The following is a 19,507-nucleotide window of genomic DNA, read 5'->3' on the forward strand; positions in this document are numbered from 1 at the left end:
TGAAACCAAAGTCGCAAAAACATGTCCCAGGTTTAATTTGTGAAATTTTGGCTTTGATAGTTAATTTTCTTAATCAAATATAGTTTCCAACTGTGCAAATGCAAAATAAGCTTACACTTGAAAACCCAAATGTGGCTTGTCATTCCTGATGATTTATGCATACCTGAACCATAAACTGAAAAATGCCCAGACAGATGATGTCGTGGAGAAAATGTTGAGAACCACCAGGCGATGTGGAGAGTTCTTCAAGGAGTAGGTCTTTTATTTGAAAACAAAAAACTGACACTCAGAAAGCAGATTCTTGAATGCCCATGAACCTCGGGGTCCGTGGTTTTTTATATTTTTTTAAATTATGTTTCTGTTAGCTTATCAGCATGTCCAACTGTGCTAATCAAAATTATCTCATTCCAGCTATACAATAAACCAGTGATGTTAGTTCCCATTATCTCTTTTGTTCTACCACTATGGTATTTTCTACATAATGTTATTCTAATGTCATGATTAGACACTTTATTGTCAACTCTGGAATGAAAGACCATTGTTGCAGACCCTACTTAATATTTTCCTAATGTCATGGTTAGATATTTATTGTTAATTGTCTCAAGCAGGCTGACTCTACTAACTATTAATTAGATATTTAATGTCCTGTCCCAAACATTTATTATTACAACCTATTCCAAACCTGCCACGATGATATTTAGCAGGCGAGGCTGACTTTACTAACTGTGTTAGTTTGTCCCACCATAGTGACCTTTCACCTTCAACCTTACTCCCTCAACCTTACTCTATTCATTGGTGTAAGAACATTCCACTGTTCTTGCCACAGTGACTTTTTTGACTAGTATAGCATTCCACAGACCCCTTGCAACAGATTGGCAGTAGTCTCCACGCTTTAACCCTTCCCATGCTTTCATGCTCTTTATTTTCCATAATGAATATTTAAATCACATTAAAGCTAGTTTTCATTCCACTCTAGTGCAAACTGGAGTGCAAATCCTTCATATTTCTTACCGTTCTATTGTTTAAAAAGCTCTCCGTTTTCTTTTTACAAGTATTTGATTGATGTAATAGCTTCAATATATGCCATCTTGTTACTAACTCAACACCGTGGGTGGCATGGTGGCACAGTGGTTAGCACTGTTGCCTCACAGCGCCAGAGACCCGGGTTCAATTCCTGCCTCAGGCGACTGACTGTGTGGAGTTTGCACATTCTCCCTGTATCTGCATGGGTTTCCTCCGGGTGCTCCGGTTTCCTCCCACAGTCCAAAAATGTGCAGGTCAGGTGAATTGGCCATGCTAAATTGCCCGTAGTGTTAGGTGTAGGGATAAATGTAGGGGTATGGGTCTGGGTGGGTTGCGCTTCGGCGGGTCGGTGTGGACTTGTTGGGCCGAAGGGCCTGTTTCCACACTAAGTAATCTAATCTAAACAAATGGAAACAACTTGCTCTCTGAAATTTTTCAGAATATTGAAAACCTTTATCTGGTTTTTCAAATGCCCTTGAGCTTCTTTGCAATTTAAGAATGAAAATAATTATTTTTCTTAATCATGATATTTATTTCCTCTGAATTGTCACTGTACTGTAATAAGCAGTAGTTCAGTTTTGGCCAAAGTAATGTCTTCTGCAATTCAAGATTAATGAATACCACATAATGGTAAAGGGCAACTGTATTGTGATTGGTAGGTAATAATTAAACATAATGCTTGTAATTCTAGAGTCTTTATCACAATGACAATAATTTGGATTTATATAATATCAGTAACCTAGTAAAAGCCCCAAATCATTTCCAAGGAAAGTTATTGAGCAAAATTCAAATAGTCACATGGGATAGATGATTGCCGATGATATGAAGTTAGGTGGACAGGCAGGTAGTTTTGAGGATGTGGGGAGACTACAGAAAGATTTAGACAGTTTAGGAGAGTGGTCCAGGAAATGACTGATGAAATTCAATGCGAGCAACTGCAAGGTCTTGGGGGAGAAAAGAAAACAGGCATGGTCTATTTTCTAAACAGTGAGAAAATTCATAATGCAGAAATACAAAGGGATTTGGAATCTCTAAAGGTTAAGTTGCAAGTTGAGTCCATGATTAAGAAAGCGAATGTAACGTTGTCATTTATCTCAAGAGGGTTGGAATATAAAAGCAGTGATGTGCTTCTGAGATTTTATAAAGCTATAGTTAGGCCCCATTTAGAATACGGTGTCCAATTTTGGGCTGCAAGGACATACTGGCACTGGAGCGTGTCCAGCGGAGATTCACACGGATAATCCCTGGAATGGTAGGCCTAACATACGATAAATGGCTGAGGATCCTGGGATTGTATTCATTAGAGTTTAGAAGGTTGAGTGGGAGATCTAATAGAAACATACAAGATAATGCATACCTTAGAAAGGGTGGATGCTGGGAAGTTTCTTCCGTTAAGCAGAGACTAGGACCTGTGGGCACAGCCTTAGAATTAGAGGGGATCAATTTAGAATGGAAATTCTGAGACATTTCTTCAGCCAGAGAGTGGTAGGCCTGTGGAATTAATTGCTACAGAGTGCAGTGGAGGTTGGAACGTTAAATGTCTTCAAGGCAGAGATTGATAAATTCTTGATCTTACAAGGAAGTAAGGGCTACGGGGAGAGTGCGTGTAAGTGGAGTTGAAATGCCCATCAGCGATGATTAAATGGCAGAGTGGACTTGATGAGCCGAATGGCCTTCCTTCCACACCTATGTCTTTATGGTCTTCAAAGCTTGTTTAAGGAGTGCCATAAAGGATTTAAAGAAGTTTATGTAGGGAATTTATAATAGAGCACATGCAGTTGGTTGCTTAGCAATTTTTTTATTTAAAAAATATACACTGTAATGGTATATGTGGCTGCCTATTGAATCCAGGGTTTGATGCCTATCCCAAATTGCCTTTTGAAGTGAGTGAAAAGGGCAGGTGAGAGTAAATCACATTTTGTGGCCACATGTAGGCCAAACAAGGTAAGGATGGCAGACCTCTTTCACATTAGTGAAAGATATTTTTGAGCCAGATGGTTTTTACAACAATCAATAATGGTCTCCTACAAACATAGAAACTAGGAACAGGGTTTATTTGGCCCATCCATGCCATTCGACATAATCATGACTGATCATCTGTCTGTGCTAAGCACTCGCCATGCCCATCAACACTTTTAGCTTCTAGAAATGTATCTGTTTTTTCTTAAACCTATTTATTGACATAACCTCTAGTCTTAACATCACCATCCTCTGAGTGAAGGAATTCCTCATCTCAGTCCTAAATAGCCTATCACATGACCCTTTGTTCTGGAAACCACATGCCCCGTCATCAACTTCAAAGAAAGGGAAACATCATTTCTATATCCAGTCTGTCCAGTCCTCTGATGGTTTTATGTTCCAAAAGATCCTACCTACAGTGAATGTTGGTCCAATTCACCCAGTCTCACCTCACAAAACAATCCTGGTATCCCAGGGATCAATTTGGTGAACTTCTGTTGCATTCTGTGTATGGCAAATCTTCTACCCTCAGAAAGAATATGCAAAACTGCACAAAAATGTTCCACCAAGGCTCTATATAGCTGCAGTAAGACATCTGTGCTCCTGCACTCAAGTCCTTTTGCAATGAAGGCACTGTACCATTTGCCTTCCTAACATCTTGCAAGCTTGCTGTCAGTAACACCAAGGCCCCTTTTGTAGATCAGTACTTTCCATTCTGTCATCAGTATATAATACTCTGCTTTTCTGTTGAAAATAGCTTTGCATTTACTCACTCACTCAACTTGCCTAAATTGCTGTGAAACCCTTTTACATCCTCCTCACCATTCTCTCAGGTCCATGTAGGTTTGTGTTAGTAGCAAGCTTGGAAAAATAACATTTGATTTTCTAATACAATTTATTGAGATATATTGTGAATAGCTGGGTCCCAAACACTGGTCCCTGTGGTACCCCACTAGTTACCACCTCCACTCCAAAAAGACCCATTTATTCCTATGCTGTTCTGTCTGTTAACCAATTCTCAATCTATGCCAGAAGCCCCAAGTCTCACATGCTTTTATGCTTTCTGGAAGTCAAAATACACCACCTCCACTAGTTCTCCCTTATCAATCTTGTTAGTTATCATTCTTGAAAAGTCTCTGATATGTTTGTCAAACATGAATTGAATTGAATATATTCTCACCTGTGCCAAGGCATAGTGAAAAGCTTTGTCTTGTGAGCAATACAGGCAGATCACAGAGTGAAGTAGCATAGATTAGTAAATAATAGGTAACCAGCAGCAAAAACAAAATCACAGGTACAGATGAATGTTAAGACTTTGAGTCCATTCAGTATTCAAACAACAGTAGGATAGAAACTCTTGTGAAACCGGCTGGTGCGTGTGTTCAGGCTTCTGTACCTTCTTTCCAATGGTAGAGGTTGTAGAAAAACATTGCAGGATGAGATGGATCATTAAGAATACTAGTGGCCTTTCCTTGACAGTGGGCCTAGTAGATAGATGGGAGGTTGGCCTTTGTGATTGTCCGGGTTGAGTTCACCACTCTCTATAACCGTCTCAGACCTTGAATGGTATAGTTGCCATACCAGGTAGTGATACATCCAGACAGAATGCTCTCAATGGCACACCTATAAAAGTTGGCAAGGATATTCGCCATCGTGCCAAATTTCCTCAGCTGCCTGAGGAAGAAGAGGCATTGTTAGGCCTTTGTAACCAGTGCATCCACATGAAGAATCCAAGAAAGCTTGTTGTGGATGACCACTCCCAGGAGCTTGACACACTCCACTCGTTCCACCTCTGTGCTGTTAATGTATAGGAGGATATGATTAACATCCAGCCGAAAGTCAATAATGAGTTCCTTAGTTTTGCCAGCATTGAGAGCTAGGTTGTTCTCAGTGCACCATTTTTCCAGGTCTTCCACCTCCCATCTGTAGTCTGTTTCGTCGCCATCTGAGATTTGACCGACTGTGGTGGTGTCATCAGTGAACTTGTAAACGGCATTAGTCTGGTATTTGGCGACGCAGTCATGGGTATACAGTGAGTACAGTAGGGGGCGAGTCCGCACCTCTGGGGGCTCCAGTGTTGAGTGTTATTTACGATGAAATATTGTCCCCAGCCTTCACTGATTGTGGCCTGTGGGTCAGGAAACTGAGGATCCAGTTGCAGAGAGTTGGGTTTAGTCTGAGATCACTCAGTTTAGTAATCAGTCTCGAGGGGATAATAGTGTTGAAGGCTGAACTGTAGTCAATGAGTAGATTCTTACGTAGCTGTTCTTGGTGTCAAGATGTTCTAGGAAGGAGTGAAGGGCAAGTGATTTAGCATCTGACGTGGATCTGATTTTCCCTTCATTATTCTGTATTGACTTTGTCGAATTCCTTGGAAATTTCCTTTAGGTTGTAGCATTTTACTAAATATTCTGTAATTAACTTTTTTTTTTCCCCTTTCAAATAGGGCTGTTATATTTGCCATCCTCCAATCTGCCAGGACTGCACAATTTTGGAAGATAATTAAATGATCAAATTGTTTTCTTGGCCGCCTCCTTTACTATGTAGATTATCAGGCCCTGGGGATTTCTTAGCTTTCAGTCCCATTAATTCCTCTACCTTTTTTAACCTAATTTTAGTTTCCTTCGATCTGCTTTCTCATTAGATGCTTGGTTCCCTCGAACTTCTGGAAATTATTTGTGTTTTTTCTTCTGTGAAGATAAACCAATACTTTAATTCTGTTTAGAGTCATAGATGCACAGCATGGGAACAAACCCTTCGGTCCAACTTGTCTGTGTCGAGCAGATATTCTTAATCAATCTAGTCCTATTTGCCAGCACCCGGCCCATATCCATCTAAACCCTTGGTATTCATGTACCCATACAAATGTCTTTTAAATGTTATTATTGTACCAGCCTCCTCCACTTCCTCTGGCAGCTCATTCCATACATGCACCACCCTCTGCTGGAAAAAAAAGCCCCTTAGGTTCCTTTTAAATTTTTCCCCTGTCACCATAAACCTATAGCAGGCCCTGGGGATTTATTAGCTTTCAGTCCCATTAATTCCTCTATCTTTTTTAACCTAAGTTAGCCTCTAGTTTTGGACCCCCTAACCCTGGGGAAAAGACCTTGGCTGTTCACCCTATCCATGCCTGTCATGATTTTATAAACCTCTATAAGGTCACCCCTCAGCCTCTAATGCTCCAGGGAAAATAGCCGCAGCTTATTCAGCCTCTGCCTTTCGCTCAAACCCTCCAACCCTAGCAATATCCTTGTAAATCTTTTCTGAACCCTTTTCAAGTTTCACAACATCCTTCCTATAGTAGGGAGACTAGAATAGAACGCACTATTCTAAAAGTGGCCTAATCAATGTCCTGTACAGCCACAACATGGCGTCCCAACTGCTATACTCCGTGCACTGACCAATGAAGGCAAGTGTACAAAACGCCACCTTCACTACCCTGTCAACCTGCAACTCCACTTTCAAGGAACTATAAAACTGCAGCGAAGGTCTTTCTTCAGCAACACTCTCCAGGAGTTACTTTTATCATCTTGCCTTGATTTGCTTTACCAAAATGCAGTACCTGGCATTTATCTAAATTAAACTCCATGTACCACTCCGCCATTGGTCCATCTGTTCAAGGTCCAATTGTGCTCCTCCTGGCTGTCCACTATACCAGCAATTTGTGTCATCTGTAAATTTACTAACCATACCTCTTATATTCACATCCAAATCATTGATGTGAATAGCAAAAAGCAGTGAACCCAGCACTGACACTTGTGGCACACTGCTGATCACAGGCATCCAGTCTGAAAAGCAACCCTCCATCATCATCCTCTGTCTCCTACCTTTCAGCCAATTATATATTCTATTGACTAGCTTTCCCTGTATTCCATGTGATCTAACCTTGCTAGCCAGTCTGCCACGTGAAAACTTGTCAAATGCCTTACTGAAATCCATGTAGACTGCGTCCACTGTTCTGCCTTCATCATTCCTCTTCCTAACAAAACTCAGTCAAGTTAGTGAGACACAATTTCCCTTGCACAAAGTCATGTTGATTGTCCCTAATCAGTCATTACCTTTCCAAATACACGTAAATCTTGTCCTTCAGAATCCCCTCTAAGAACTTGCCCATCACTGATCTTAGGTTCACAGGTCAATAGTTTCCTGCCTTTCCTTACCACCTTTCTTAAATAGTGGCACCATGTTAGACAACCTCCAGTTTTCTGGCACCTCACCTGTGACTATTGATGATACAACTATCTAGGCAAGGGACCCAGCAATCACTTCCCTAGCTTCCCGCAAAGTTTTGGGGTACACCTGGATAGGTACGTGGGACTGGGATATTATTGCCATGACAGAAACATGGCTAAGGGAGGGACAGGACTGGCAGCTTAATGTGGGAGGAGAAAGTGAGGTCTGCAGATGCTGGAGATCAAAGTTGAAACTTTATTGCTGGAACAGCACAGCAGGTCAGGCAGCATCCAGAGAACAGGAGATTCGACGTTTCGGGCACAGGCCCTTCTTCAGGAATGAGGCAGCTTAATGTATCAGGGCACAGGTGCTTTAGGTGAGACAGAGATGGTCGTAGGAAGGGAAGTTGCATTTTTGATTAAGGTGAATATCATAACAGTAATCAGAGATGAAACAATGAAGAATCATCCATTGAAGCTTTGTGGATGGACCTAAAAAAATAAGAAGGGGATGGTCATGTTATTGGGGTTGTATTATAGGCTCCCTAATAGTCATTGGGAATTAAAGGAACAAATATGCAGGAGATTATGGAGACCTGTAGGAGCAATAAGGTTGTCATAGTAGGGGATTTTAATTTTCCTAACATAGACTGGGACTGCCATAGCGCTAAGGGTTTATATTGGGTGGAGTTTAAGTGTGCTCAGGAAAGCTTTCTCAAGCAGTTTAAAGAGGGTCCAACTCAGGAAGGGGCAAAACCTGACTTCCTCTTCGGCAATAGGACAGGACAAGTGACGAAGAGGGAGCATTTTGGGACCAGTTACCATAGTTTTATTCATTTTAAAATAGTTATGGAGAGAGGCAAAACTGGTCCATAGGTTCAAGTTCTAAATTGGGGCAAGATGAATTTTGATGGAATTAGACAGGATTCTTGCAGGAGTTGATTGGAGTAGTTTGTTTGCAGGCAAAGAGACCTCCAGCAAGTGGGATGCCTTTAAGTGATTCAGCTAGAGTTCAAGGTCTATATGTTCCTGTTGGGGTGAAAGACAAGGTTGACAGGAATAGGGAACCCTGGACGACGAGCGATATTGAGGCTTTGACCAGCAAAAAGGAGGCAGTATAGCTCAGGTACAAGCACCTGGGATTGAGGGAATCCCTGGAGGTGTATAGGGGATGCAGGAGTTTACTGAAGAAGGAAATCAGGAGGGTGAAAAGCGGGCATGAGATAGCCTTGAAGAACCCAAAGAGGTTCTTTAAGTATATTAAAAGCAAAAGAATAACTAGCGAGAGAATAGGATGCCTCAAGGACCAAAGTGGACATATATGTGTAGAACTGCAGAAGATGGCCAGGTCTTCAATGAATATTCTCCTCTATGTTTACTGTGGAAAACGACATGAAACCATAAGATACGCATACATTTGGAAAGACAGGATCTGATTAGGAATAGGCGAAAGTGAGGACTACAGATCCGAGGAGCAGGACAATCGACATTTCAGGCATAAACTTATCATCAGGAATGTGATGAAGAAGGCCTATGCCCCAAACCTCGATTCTCCTGCTCCTCGGATGCTGCCTGACCTGCTGTGCTTCTCCAGCGCCACGCTTCTTATCGGCCCTGATTAGGAATAGTCAGCATGGCTTTGTGCGTGGGAGATCATGATTTGGTAGAGTTCATTGAAGTGATCCAGAAGGTTGATGCGTGCAGGGCGGAAGACATAGTCTATATGGATTTCAGTAAGGCCATTGATAAGGTTCCACATGATAGGCTGCTCTGGAAGGTTAGATTGCATGGAATCCAGGGGAAGCTGGCAACTTGGATACGCAGTTGGTTTGATGGTAGGAAGCAGAGGGTAGTAGTGGAACAATGCTTGTGAGACTGGAAGCCTTTGACTAGTGGAATGCCTCAGGGGTTAGTGGTAGGCCCATTGCAGTTTATTATCTATATCAATGATTTAGATGAGAATGTACAAGGCATGATTAGTAAGTTGGCAGATGACACTAATATAGGTGGTTATGTGGACAGTGAGGAAGGTTATCAGAAATTACAGCTGGACCTTGATCAGCTGGGAAAGTGGGCTGAAAAATGGCAAATGGAGTTTAGTATACATAAGTGTGAGGTCTTGCATTTTAGAATGTCAAATCAAAGTAGGAGTTTCATGGTGACTGGTAGGGTGTTAAGGAGTGTAGTGGAACAGCAGGACCTTGGTGTTTAGGTGCACGGTTCTCTGAAAGTGGAGTCACAGGCAGACAGGGCAGTAAAGAAGGCTTTTGGCATATTGGTCTTCATAAGTCAAGGTATTGAGTATAGAAGTTGGGAAATTATATTGTAGTTGTAGAGGATGTTGGTGAGGCCACACTTGGAATATTGTGTTCAGTTTTGGTCACCTTGCTGTAGGACGAATGTTATCAAACTGGAAAGAGTGCAGAAGAAACTTTTGAGGATGTTGCCAGGATTCAAGGGTCTGAGTTATAGGGAGAGGTGGACAAGTTAGGGCTGTTTTTTTTTTCAGAGCTTAGGAGACTGAGGGGGGATCTTATAGAAGTGTATAAGATCATGAGAGGCATGGAAAGGGTGAATGCACTTAATCCTTTTCCCAGGGTTGGGGAGTTGAGGACTAGAGGGCATCAGTTTAAGGTTAGAGTGGAAAGAATAAAAGGGAACCTGAGGGGTAACGTTTGTACACAAAGGGTGGGCTCTATAGAATAAGCTGCCACGGAAGTGGTTGAGGCAGGTATATTAACAATTAAAAGGAATTTGGTTAAATACATGGATAGGAAAGGTTTGGAAGGATCTGGGCCAATTGCAGGGAAGTGGGGTTAGCGTTGATGGACATTTTGGTCAGCATGGATCGGTTTGGGTCAAAGGGCCTGTCTCCATTCTGTAGAACTCAATGACTCTATGACCTGATCAGTTCCCAGAGATTTATCCACCTATATGCATTTTAAGACATCCAGAACCACCAAAATATGGACATTTTTCAAGGTATCTCTATTTCCACACATTCTCTAGTTTTCATATCCTTCTCCACAAAATACTTATTTAGTCTCCCATCCATCTCCTGCAGTTCGACACATAGGTGGCCTTCTGATCTTTAAAGGACCCTATTTTCTCCATAGTTACTGTTTTGTCCTTGATGAATTTGGAGAATCCCTTTGGATCTCTTTAACTCTATTTGCCAAAGCTATCTCATGTCCTTATTTCTGCCCTCCTGATTTCGCTCTTGAGTATACTCATAATTTTCTAGGGATTCACTCAATCCCTACTGTCTGTACCTGACATATGGTTCCTTTTTCTGACCAGAACTTCAATTTCTCTTGTCATCCAGCACTCTCTACCCCACCAGCCTTGGTCTCCGACCTTGCAGGAGCATACTGTCTCTGGACACTCATTATCTCATTTTTGAAGGTTTCCCATTTTCCAGTCATCTTTTTTACCTGCAAATATTCACCCCCCTATCAACTTTTGAAACTTCTTGCCTAATATCTTTAAAATCTGCCTTCCTCCAGTTTAGAATTGAGTTTTAGGTCAGGTCTACTCTTTTACATCACTATTTTAAAACTAATAAAATTATGATCACTGGCCCCAAAGTGCTCCCCCACTGACACCCTTGTCACTTGCTCTGCTTTATTTCCCAAGAGTAAGTCAAATTTTGCACCTTCTGTAGTAGGTACATTCACATACTGAATAAGAAAGATCTCCTTACAAATTTGCTTCTCAATTTCCCACTGACTATTGGAAGATCCACAGTACAATCCCATAAGGTGACCATCCTTTTCTTATTTCTTAGTTCTACCCAGATAACTTTTTTGGACATACTCCCTAAGTACAGCCATAATGTTGTGCCTAATCAAAAGCAGCCCACCCTCCCCCCCCCCCCCCGTTCTTCTTTCTATCCTTCTATATCTATATCTATATCTATATCCTGGAATGCTTAACTGCCAGTCCTGTCCATCATTGAGCCATGTCTCTATAATAGTTATGTTATCCCAGTCCCATGTCCCCAATCATGCCCCGAGTTCATCTGCCTTACCTGTTGGGCATCTTGCAGTGAAATAAATGCAGTTTTATTTATCATTCCTACCTTGTTCTCTACTTGGCTCCTGCCTGCCTTGACTGTTTGACTTGCTCCTTTTCCCAACCATACAAGCTTCAGACTGATCTCTTTTCTCACTATTTCTCTGGGACAGACACAGATGCACACTGACACACACGCACACTCCTACCTTACTAGTTTAGATCTTCCTACGTTGCTCCAGCAAATCCTCTCGCCAGTAAATTAGTTCTCTTCCTACGCAGATGCAACCTGTCTTTCTTAAACAGGTCATTTCTATCCCAGAAGAGATTCCAGTGATCCAAACATTGTGCGATCTCATTTCTTTGTTCTCCATTATTAATTCTCCAGCTGTGTCTGTAAGATTGTCTTACTAATCTTTTGATTTTTACATACTAATGGAAGCTTTTGCAATCCTTTTTATGTTCATTGCAAGTTTACTCTCCTACTCTGTTTTCTGCTTTATTCTCTTGCTACTCATTTCCTGAATTCTAGGCTGCTCCCAATCCTCTGAATTGTTAGTTTTTCCAGCAACTTTGAGTCATCTTTGGATCCAATGCTATCCTTAATTTCTGTTGTTAGCCATGGTTGGGTTACTTTTCCTGTTGTGTTTTTGCACTAGCAAGGAATGTACAACTATTGCAATGCGTGCATTTGTTCCTTAAAAGTTATCCATTGCCTGGCCTCCTTTAATGCCTTTTAGAAAGGTTGCCTAGTCCACCATGGCCAACTCACCTTTTTGTGTTTTCTTTATTCCTCTGCATAGATGTGGAACTCAGATGCAGATTATACAACTTCACTTTTTGTTTTTGTGAAGAGTTCTATCCTGTAATGGTCATTTTTCCTTAAAGAATTCCTTAAACGGATTATTAATTAACACCTTTTTCATTTTGCAAAATATATCTAGGGTAACCTGTTCCTTGTTTGGTTCATCAGTATACTAGTCTTTTTTTTGAAGAAAAGGTCTTGTACACATTCGGGGTTTGTCACAGTATTATTGCTCATGTGGCTTGGTGGCCAGTGAGATGTAGACTAAAGTCACTCATGATAACTGTAACACCCTTGTTAAATACTTCTCTAATTTCCTATTTAATTCTGTTCTCCACCTTACCACCATTGTTTGGAAGCCTACCGATGACTCCTGCTAAAATGTCTCTACTTCTACCCATTGTTGCTTCTTTCCAGCAAGACTAATGCTATTTCTAGATTTTCTGGGTCAGTATCCTTTCTTACCATTGCTCTGATTTCATTCTTTATGAACAATTCTACCTCTGTCTCCTTTCAATGTTCCATTCCCAGCCTTGGTCATCCTGCAGTCATGGCTGTGTAATCACAATTATATTGTACCCATATACAAGTATATGCACTTTTAATTTTTCAACCTCATTGCAAATGCTGCATACGTTCAAAAATAATGCCTTCTCTTTTTAGCATTTTTACATTTTTTTTTGTATTAAGGCCCTATTTTCTATCAACACTGCCTTCCACTTTTTTGATTTCTACATTTGTATTTTTCATTGCTAACTTCATTTTCCTCTCTATCTCCCCAATCTGGTTCCCATCTCCTGCCATTCTAATTTTAACCTTCCCACCATTCTCATGTTTGGATTAGACAAAAGGTAAGCCATCTAATATGGGGCCCAGACATTTTGGTCACTTTCCAATAACCTTCCTTGATGATTAGGTCAGAAGTAGGGATGTTTGCTGATTTTTGTGCTTGGTACGATTTGCACCTCCTCAGATAGTGAAGTCTGTCTCTGCCCGAAATACGACCAGGATAATATTCAGGGTTAAGATCATAAATGGTCAGTAGCATGCTTAATACATGAGAATCTGTCACTTCCTCTTGACATTTAATATTCTGGGAGTCACCACTAAGTAGAAATTGAACTAGATCAGTGCCCCGAATATTGTGGTTAAGAGAACAAATCAGAGGCTGGAAATTCTGCAGTGGTTAGCTCACCACTTAATTCCCAACGCCAGTCTCTCACCTATAGGGACAATTTGGGACCATAATAGATTATTCCCACATTGGCTCAGATAAGTACAGTTCCAACAAAAATCAAGGAACCTGATTGGTACTATCTTACACACTCATTCCCTCCAACACTAGGGCACCATGGCTGCACTCTAAGATCAAGAAGATGAATAATAGCAACTGGAGGCAGCACCTTTCAAACCTGCAGCCTCTACCGTCTAAAAGAAAGAACTAAGGCAACAGATGTCTGGGAGTTTGATCATGCACTGTCCTTGTTTGGAAATATTTTACCATTCATTCAGGGTTACAGAATCCCAATCCTGGTACACCTTCCACAATAGTGCAGTGAGATACTGTAGGAAATGTGAACCTTTTATGCTTTCTGCTTTTGCATATATATACCTTGTTATGAATTATTTTACCATGTTTTCTGTGATGTTCTGCTTGATGAAGTTAATTTTAGATACGAAGATGAACTGCCTTCATGATTTGGTTTAATGAGAGCCACAAGTATAGCTGGACTGCTTATTAAGATTATGCTGTTGAATTATGACAATGGGTCATAATCAACATTGATGTGTAAGCATTGACGGGTAGGTATAAAGATCAGAAGAGTCCTTGGATGCAGATAAAAACAATGAACTCTGAAAACCTTGTACCAATTTCAAGTCTATTTAGGGAGAGAAGAGAGAAAAGGAACTCATGAACGATTTGCAGCTAATAGTCAGCAGGAGATAAGAACCATTTGAACTAAGATATCAACCAGCATCTTTTATGAAGTATAACTTGTGTTGCTTATGACCTGACCTGACACGACTGCAACAAATGCCTCCTCCTCCTGAATTTATTGCATCATCTTTGCAATTCTATTCAAAAAGGTGACTCAATGCCACATTCTGCTTGGGAATGGGTGATAAATTAGATTAGATTAGATTAGATTACTTAGTGTGGAAACTGGCCCTTCAGCCCAACAAGTCCACACCGACCCGCCGAAGCGCAACCCACCCAGACCCATTCCCCTACATTTACCCCTTCACCTAACACTACGGACAATTTAACTTGGCCAATTCACCTAACCTGCACATTTTTGTACTGTGGGAGGAAACCGGAGCACCCGGAGGAAACCCACGCAGACACGGAGAGCGTGCAAACTCCACACAGACAGTTGCCTGAGGCGGGAATTGAACCCGAGTCTCTGGCGCTGTGAGGCAGCAGTGCTGACCACTGTGCCGCCCTCCAATGCTGATTGTTGACACAACCTAGTTTTAAGGAAGAGACAGAGCTCATTGTTGTGGTTCTGTTCGCCGAGCTGGAAGTTTTTGTTGCAAACGTTTCGTCCCCTGGCTAGGCGACATCATCAGTGCTTGGGAGCCTCCTGCGAAGCGCCTCATTGATGTTTCCTCCGGTGTTTATAGTGCTCTGTCCCTGCCGCTTCCAGTTGTCAGTTTCAGCTGTCCGCTGTAGTGGTTGGTATATTGGGTCCAGGTCGATGTGTTTGTTGATGGAGTTTGTGGATGAATGCCATGCCTCTAGGAATTCCCTGGCTGTTCTCTGTCTGGCTTGCCCTATGATAGTAGTGTTGTCCCAGTCGAATTCATGTTGCTTGTTGTCTGCGTGTGTGGCTACTAAGGATAGCTGGTCGTGTCGTTTCGTGGCTAGTTGATGTTCATGTATGCGGATTGTTAGCTGTCTTCCTGTTTGTCCTATATAGTGTTTTGTGCAGTCCTTGCATGGTATTTTGTACACTACATTAGTTTTGCTCATGTTGGGTATCGGGTCCTTCGTTCTGGTGAGTTGTTGTCTGAGCGTGGCTGTTGGTTTGTGTGCCGTTATGAGTCCTAGTGGTCGCAGTAGTCTGGCTGTCAGTTCTGAGATGCTCCTGATGTATGGTAGTGTGGCTAGTCCTTTTGGTTGTGGTATGTCCTCGTTTATCAGTCAATGGGTGTTCGACCCCTTCAGGGATGCTTTGAGGGCATCCATAAAGTATTTTCCACTGTCTTTCTGGGAGTTGTTTATTATGAGTAAATTCCAAGTATGTCAGTTACTTTGAGAATGTATTGTCAGGCACATGAATGCAATATCCTGTCCAGTGGACTGGCTTCAAGTGATCAACATCTTGACCCAGCGCATGTTGGCCTGAGAAAGGATGCTACTGTTGGATCACCTGTCTTGTTACTGATTTGGAGAATCTTTCAAAGGCACTGCTAGTGGCATTCTCTCTTTTGAGATGTTTAATGTAAATTGTCCTTGTATCACATGCTGTTCTCATTTCTTAAAGATCTCTCTCTCTATATAGAAAGAAATAGGTAATCTGAGTTCCTGCTCATCCTAGTCTCTGATTTGGATTCCTAAGAATATTTCTTGAAAACCTGGATAACCCAATAAAGTTTTTCAGCTGTGAAGCTCCAAGGAAAGATGGAAAGCTCCCACAAGCCATAATTTTCCCACTTCTGCATTAGGTATTATCAACATACTGACTTTTAAGATGATATCGTCAAGGAGCATCATGAATATGATAAATAGGGATCCTTGAGGGATTCCAGAATTCATCTTGAAGCATGTCGTACAAAATGGAGGTTTGTATGCTACTTTTCCAGTGGTAATAAAGATATATTTGTTTCTCATTTCTCTTACAGGTGTTCGAATATTCATTGAAAAGAAAGCACAGTTGACACTTTTAGGAACTGAAATGGACTATATGGAAAATAAACTCGCGAGTGAATTTGTATTCCACAATCCTAACATCAAAGGAACCTGTGGCTGTGGAGAAAGCTTTCACGTTTAACTGAAGCCAACGGTATAAACTGAACACTAATGTGGACGTTGCTATGTTGAGACACTGACTTTTTTTCAAGCAATTGAGTGTAGCGGATTCTTTGTTTTCATAGGTTTTGAACGAGAAAAACTGACAATGCATTTGACATTTTGCCAGTAACAGTGAACCTTTCTCCTGAAGCAGAATTTTGCGCAAGAGGTTGTGGTGTAAGATGTATTTATTTCTTCTGTTCCATCATGACATAACTAATATCATCAGGTTTGTGTAACTGAAGTGTTAGATGGTGAGATTAATACATTTGTCTGATTCAGATAGGTTTAACATCTTTTTTGCATCTGAGGGAAGAAAAATGTTTTTGCTTTTGTTATCTTCAAATCCTCTGTCCTCTTGTTTCTGCTTATCCATTTATGGCCAATGTAAACCTTGCCTAAAGCAGATAAGTTTGAAAAAGGAATAAAGGGCTTGTTTCAGCCTTTTTATAGTTCAACTTTATTAATGCCACATACATGCCATGGGTGGCACAGTGGTTAGCACTGCTGCCTCACAGCGCCAGAGACCCGGGTTCAATTCCCGCCTCAGGCGACTGACTGTGTGGAGTTTGCACGTTCTCCCCGTGTCTGCGTGGGTTTCCTCCGGGTGCTCCAGTTTCCTCCCACAGTCCAAAGATGTGCAGGTCAGGTGAATTGGCCATGCTAAATTGCCCGTAGTGTTAAGTAAGGGGTAAATGTAGGGGTATGGGTGGGTTGTGCTTCGGCGGGTCAGCGTGGACTTGTTGGGCCTGTTTCCACACTGTAAGTAATCTAATCAAGTAATCTAATCTAATCTAATCAAATCTTTTAAAAGGCTGCAACAATCAGAGTCATGAGTTATTTTTTCATAGCAACTTTGCTTTGATAGCAAGTTTAAAATTCAAATGGAAGCAGACTTTTCAGTCCAACCAGTCCATGCTGACCATGTTCCCAAACTAAACTAGATGTTCCCAAACTAAACTAGTCCCACTGCCTGCACTTGATCCATATTCCTCCAACCTTGCCTATTCATGAACTTATCTAAATGTCTTTTAAATGTTGTAACTGTACTTACATCCACTGTTTTCTCTGGCAGTTCATTCCAAATACGCACCACCCTCTGTTTTAAAAATAAAGTAGCCCCTCATGTCCTTTTTAAATCTTTCTCCTCTCTCATTTAAAAAAAAAGTTCCTTTATTTTTGAACTTCCCCATGTAGGGAAAAGATCCTTGTCATTCACCTTATCTATGCCCCTCTTGGCCTCAATTAGGTCATCTGTCAACCTCTTACGCTGCAGTGATATAAGTCCCAGCCTTTCCAGTCTACTTTAACATCTCAAACTTTCCATTCCCAGCAACTTTCTTAAAGATCTCTCTCTCTATATAGAAAGAAATAGGTAATCTGAGTTCCTGCTCATCCTAGTCTCTGATTTGGATTCCTAAGAATATTTCTTGAAAACCTGGATAACCCAATAACGTTTTTCAGCTCAGTGAAGCTCCAAGGAAAGATGGAAAGCTCCCACAAGCCCTGGTAAGTCTTTTCTGAACCCTCTTCAATTTAATAATATCCCTCCTATAATAGGGTGACCAGAACTGTGCACAGTACTCCAGAAGAAATCTCACCAACATCCTCTACAACCTCAAAATGATGTCCCAATGTCGATACTTAAAGCTCTGAGCAACAGCAGCAAGTGTGCTAAACACCTCTTAACCACCCTGTCTATCTGTGATGCAATTGTAAAGAATTATGTACCTAAACTCCTAGGTCTCTTCTATTCTTCAACACTATCCAGGGCTCTACTATTAATTGTATAAGTCCTGTCCTTGTTTGTATTAACAAAATGCAATACCTCACATTTATCTAAATTAAACTCTATCTGCCACTCCTCAGCCTATTGACTCAATTGATTAAGATCTCCTTTTAATCTTAGATAACTTTCTTCACTCTCAACAGAACCACCAATTTTGGTGTCATCTGCAAACTTACTAACCATGCCTCCTCAAGTCTCATCAAATCACTTATATAAATAACAAACAAAAGTGGACCCGGTACTGATCTCTGTGGAACACCACTGGACATAGATCTCCAGACTGAAAAACAGCCTTCCAACCCACTCTCTCCTGCCATAAAGCCTATTTTGTGTCCAATTTGCAAGCTCACCCTGAATCCCATGTGATCTCACATTACTATTTTATCTACATGCGGAATCTTGTCAAAGGTTTTACTAAAGTCCAAATAAGCAACATCTACCACTCTACCCTCATCAATCTTTTTGGTTACTTCATTACAAAAAAAATTCAAAATTTGTGACATATGCTTTTCCTCTCCATGCTGACTATCCACTAATCAATCTTTGTGTATCCAAATGCACGTAAATTGTATCTTCCATCTTTTCTGCTGCAGAAAAAAAAATTCTCAGTAACTTTGCTTTGATAGCAAGTTAAAACTTCAAATTATTTTGAAAGAGTTTTATCGAATAAGCTTTAAACCATTATGTTGAGGGCCAGTAGGCAATTTGTTTATCTGCTGCCATTAACTGAGTGTATAAAATGAAAGTAAAATTGATAATGGAGGCTCATTGAATTAGAGTACTTACCTTCCATGTTGTTACATGTCACTCATGCAGTCCACTGTGCTGTGCCAACAAAATCCAATACAATTTTTTTTCAGTTTAATGGAGCTAGAAGATATCTTTGATAAATGCACAATGCTCAAGAAACTCCCGTCTGGTAGCATCATGGAGAGAGCAATAGGGCTGATGTACTCTTCTGAAAATGAGCTGCTGAGTTTCTCCAGTGTTGTGTTTCAGATTTACAGCATCCACAGTATTTTGCCTTTAGAAAATATCTCTGTTGTCTGGAACCAGACCCTTTCAAATTTTTTTGGTCAGATTAAATAGCCCCTAAGTGGTGTCAATGGCATGATATGATCATTGTTGAGGAATTATGTTTTATGATCGAGCAGATTTGATCATTTTATAAGTAGGCAAGTCAAAAGTTTCTATCTCATTGGAAGAATGTTATTTGAAATGAGATCTGTTTATCATATGTCAAGAATTAGTAAAAAGTTATTAATTTCCTGATGGTATGCACAGCTTTTATTTACTTCACTGATTTGTCTAACAGGGTGAAAGTATTAATCATTGTGAGCTAATGCTTTTTGCGTTTGGAGACCAGTAACTTATTATTTTCCATGTCCATAAAATATAAAATAGTTTCTGTTAGTTCTAATGTGTAAATTGTATTTTAAATGGTCAGATTTTTAAATCATTTTTCTATCTTTATGTGCACATTGTAATTCATTTCCAATAATTTTCTGTAATGATTGTGCTAATGATTATGGTTTCTGTTTTCTTAGGTTATTTTTTTAAAAACAAAAGTTGTATTTATCTATATTTTTTAAATTAAAGTTTAATATTAGATGTGCTGTGTAAGTAGCATCTCAGGAGTTTAATGAGAATCTGACTGGCTTAAAGCAAATTGAAATTTTCAATTTGCTGCATCAAACACCATCTGCCAATGGTGTAAGTTAAATATGAAA

At 40.6% G+C, this 19,507-nt stretch overlaps 1 protein-coding gene across 2 annotated transcripts in view; it reads left to right on the forward strand.

Moving 5' to 3' along the window:
* LOC122561505 (iron-sulfur cluster assembly 1 homolog, mitochondrial) overlaps positions 1-19,507 on the forward strand; it is an 86,627-nt gene that overhangs the window by 23,931 nt on the left and 43,189 nt on the right. Inside the window, exon 4 of one of the 2 annotated variants that reach the window (XM_043713256.2) lies at positions 15,820-19,388. The exons of the other annotated variant lie outside the window; for it this stretch is intronic. Coding sequence (XP_043569191.1) covers positions 15,820-15,968 — 149 coding nt within the window. The 3' untranslated portion in view covers positions 15,969-19,388. Of the gene's footprint in view, positions 1-15,819; positions 19,389-19,507 lie in introns of those variants that run through there. 2 annotated transcript variants of the gene reach the window in all.

The sequence above is a fragment of the Chiloscyllium plagiosum genome, unplaced genomic scaffold (genome assembly GCF_037043375.1).
Source record: "Chiloscyllium plagiosum isolate Xiang-an unplaced genomic scaffold, Cpla_swu_hap1 HiC_scaffold_2, whole genome shotgun sequence".
Lineage (NCBI taxonomy): Eukaryota > Metazoa > Chordata > Chondrichthyes > Orectolobiformes > Hemiscylliidae > Chiloscyllium > Chiloscyllium plagiosum.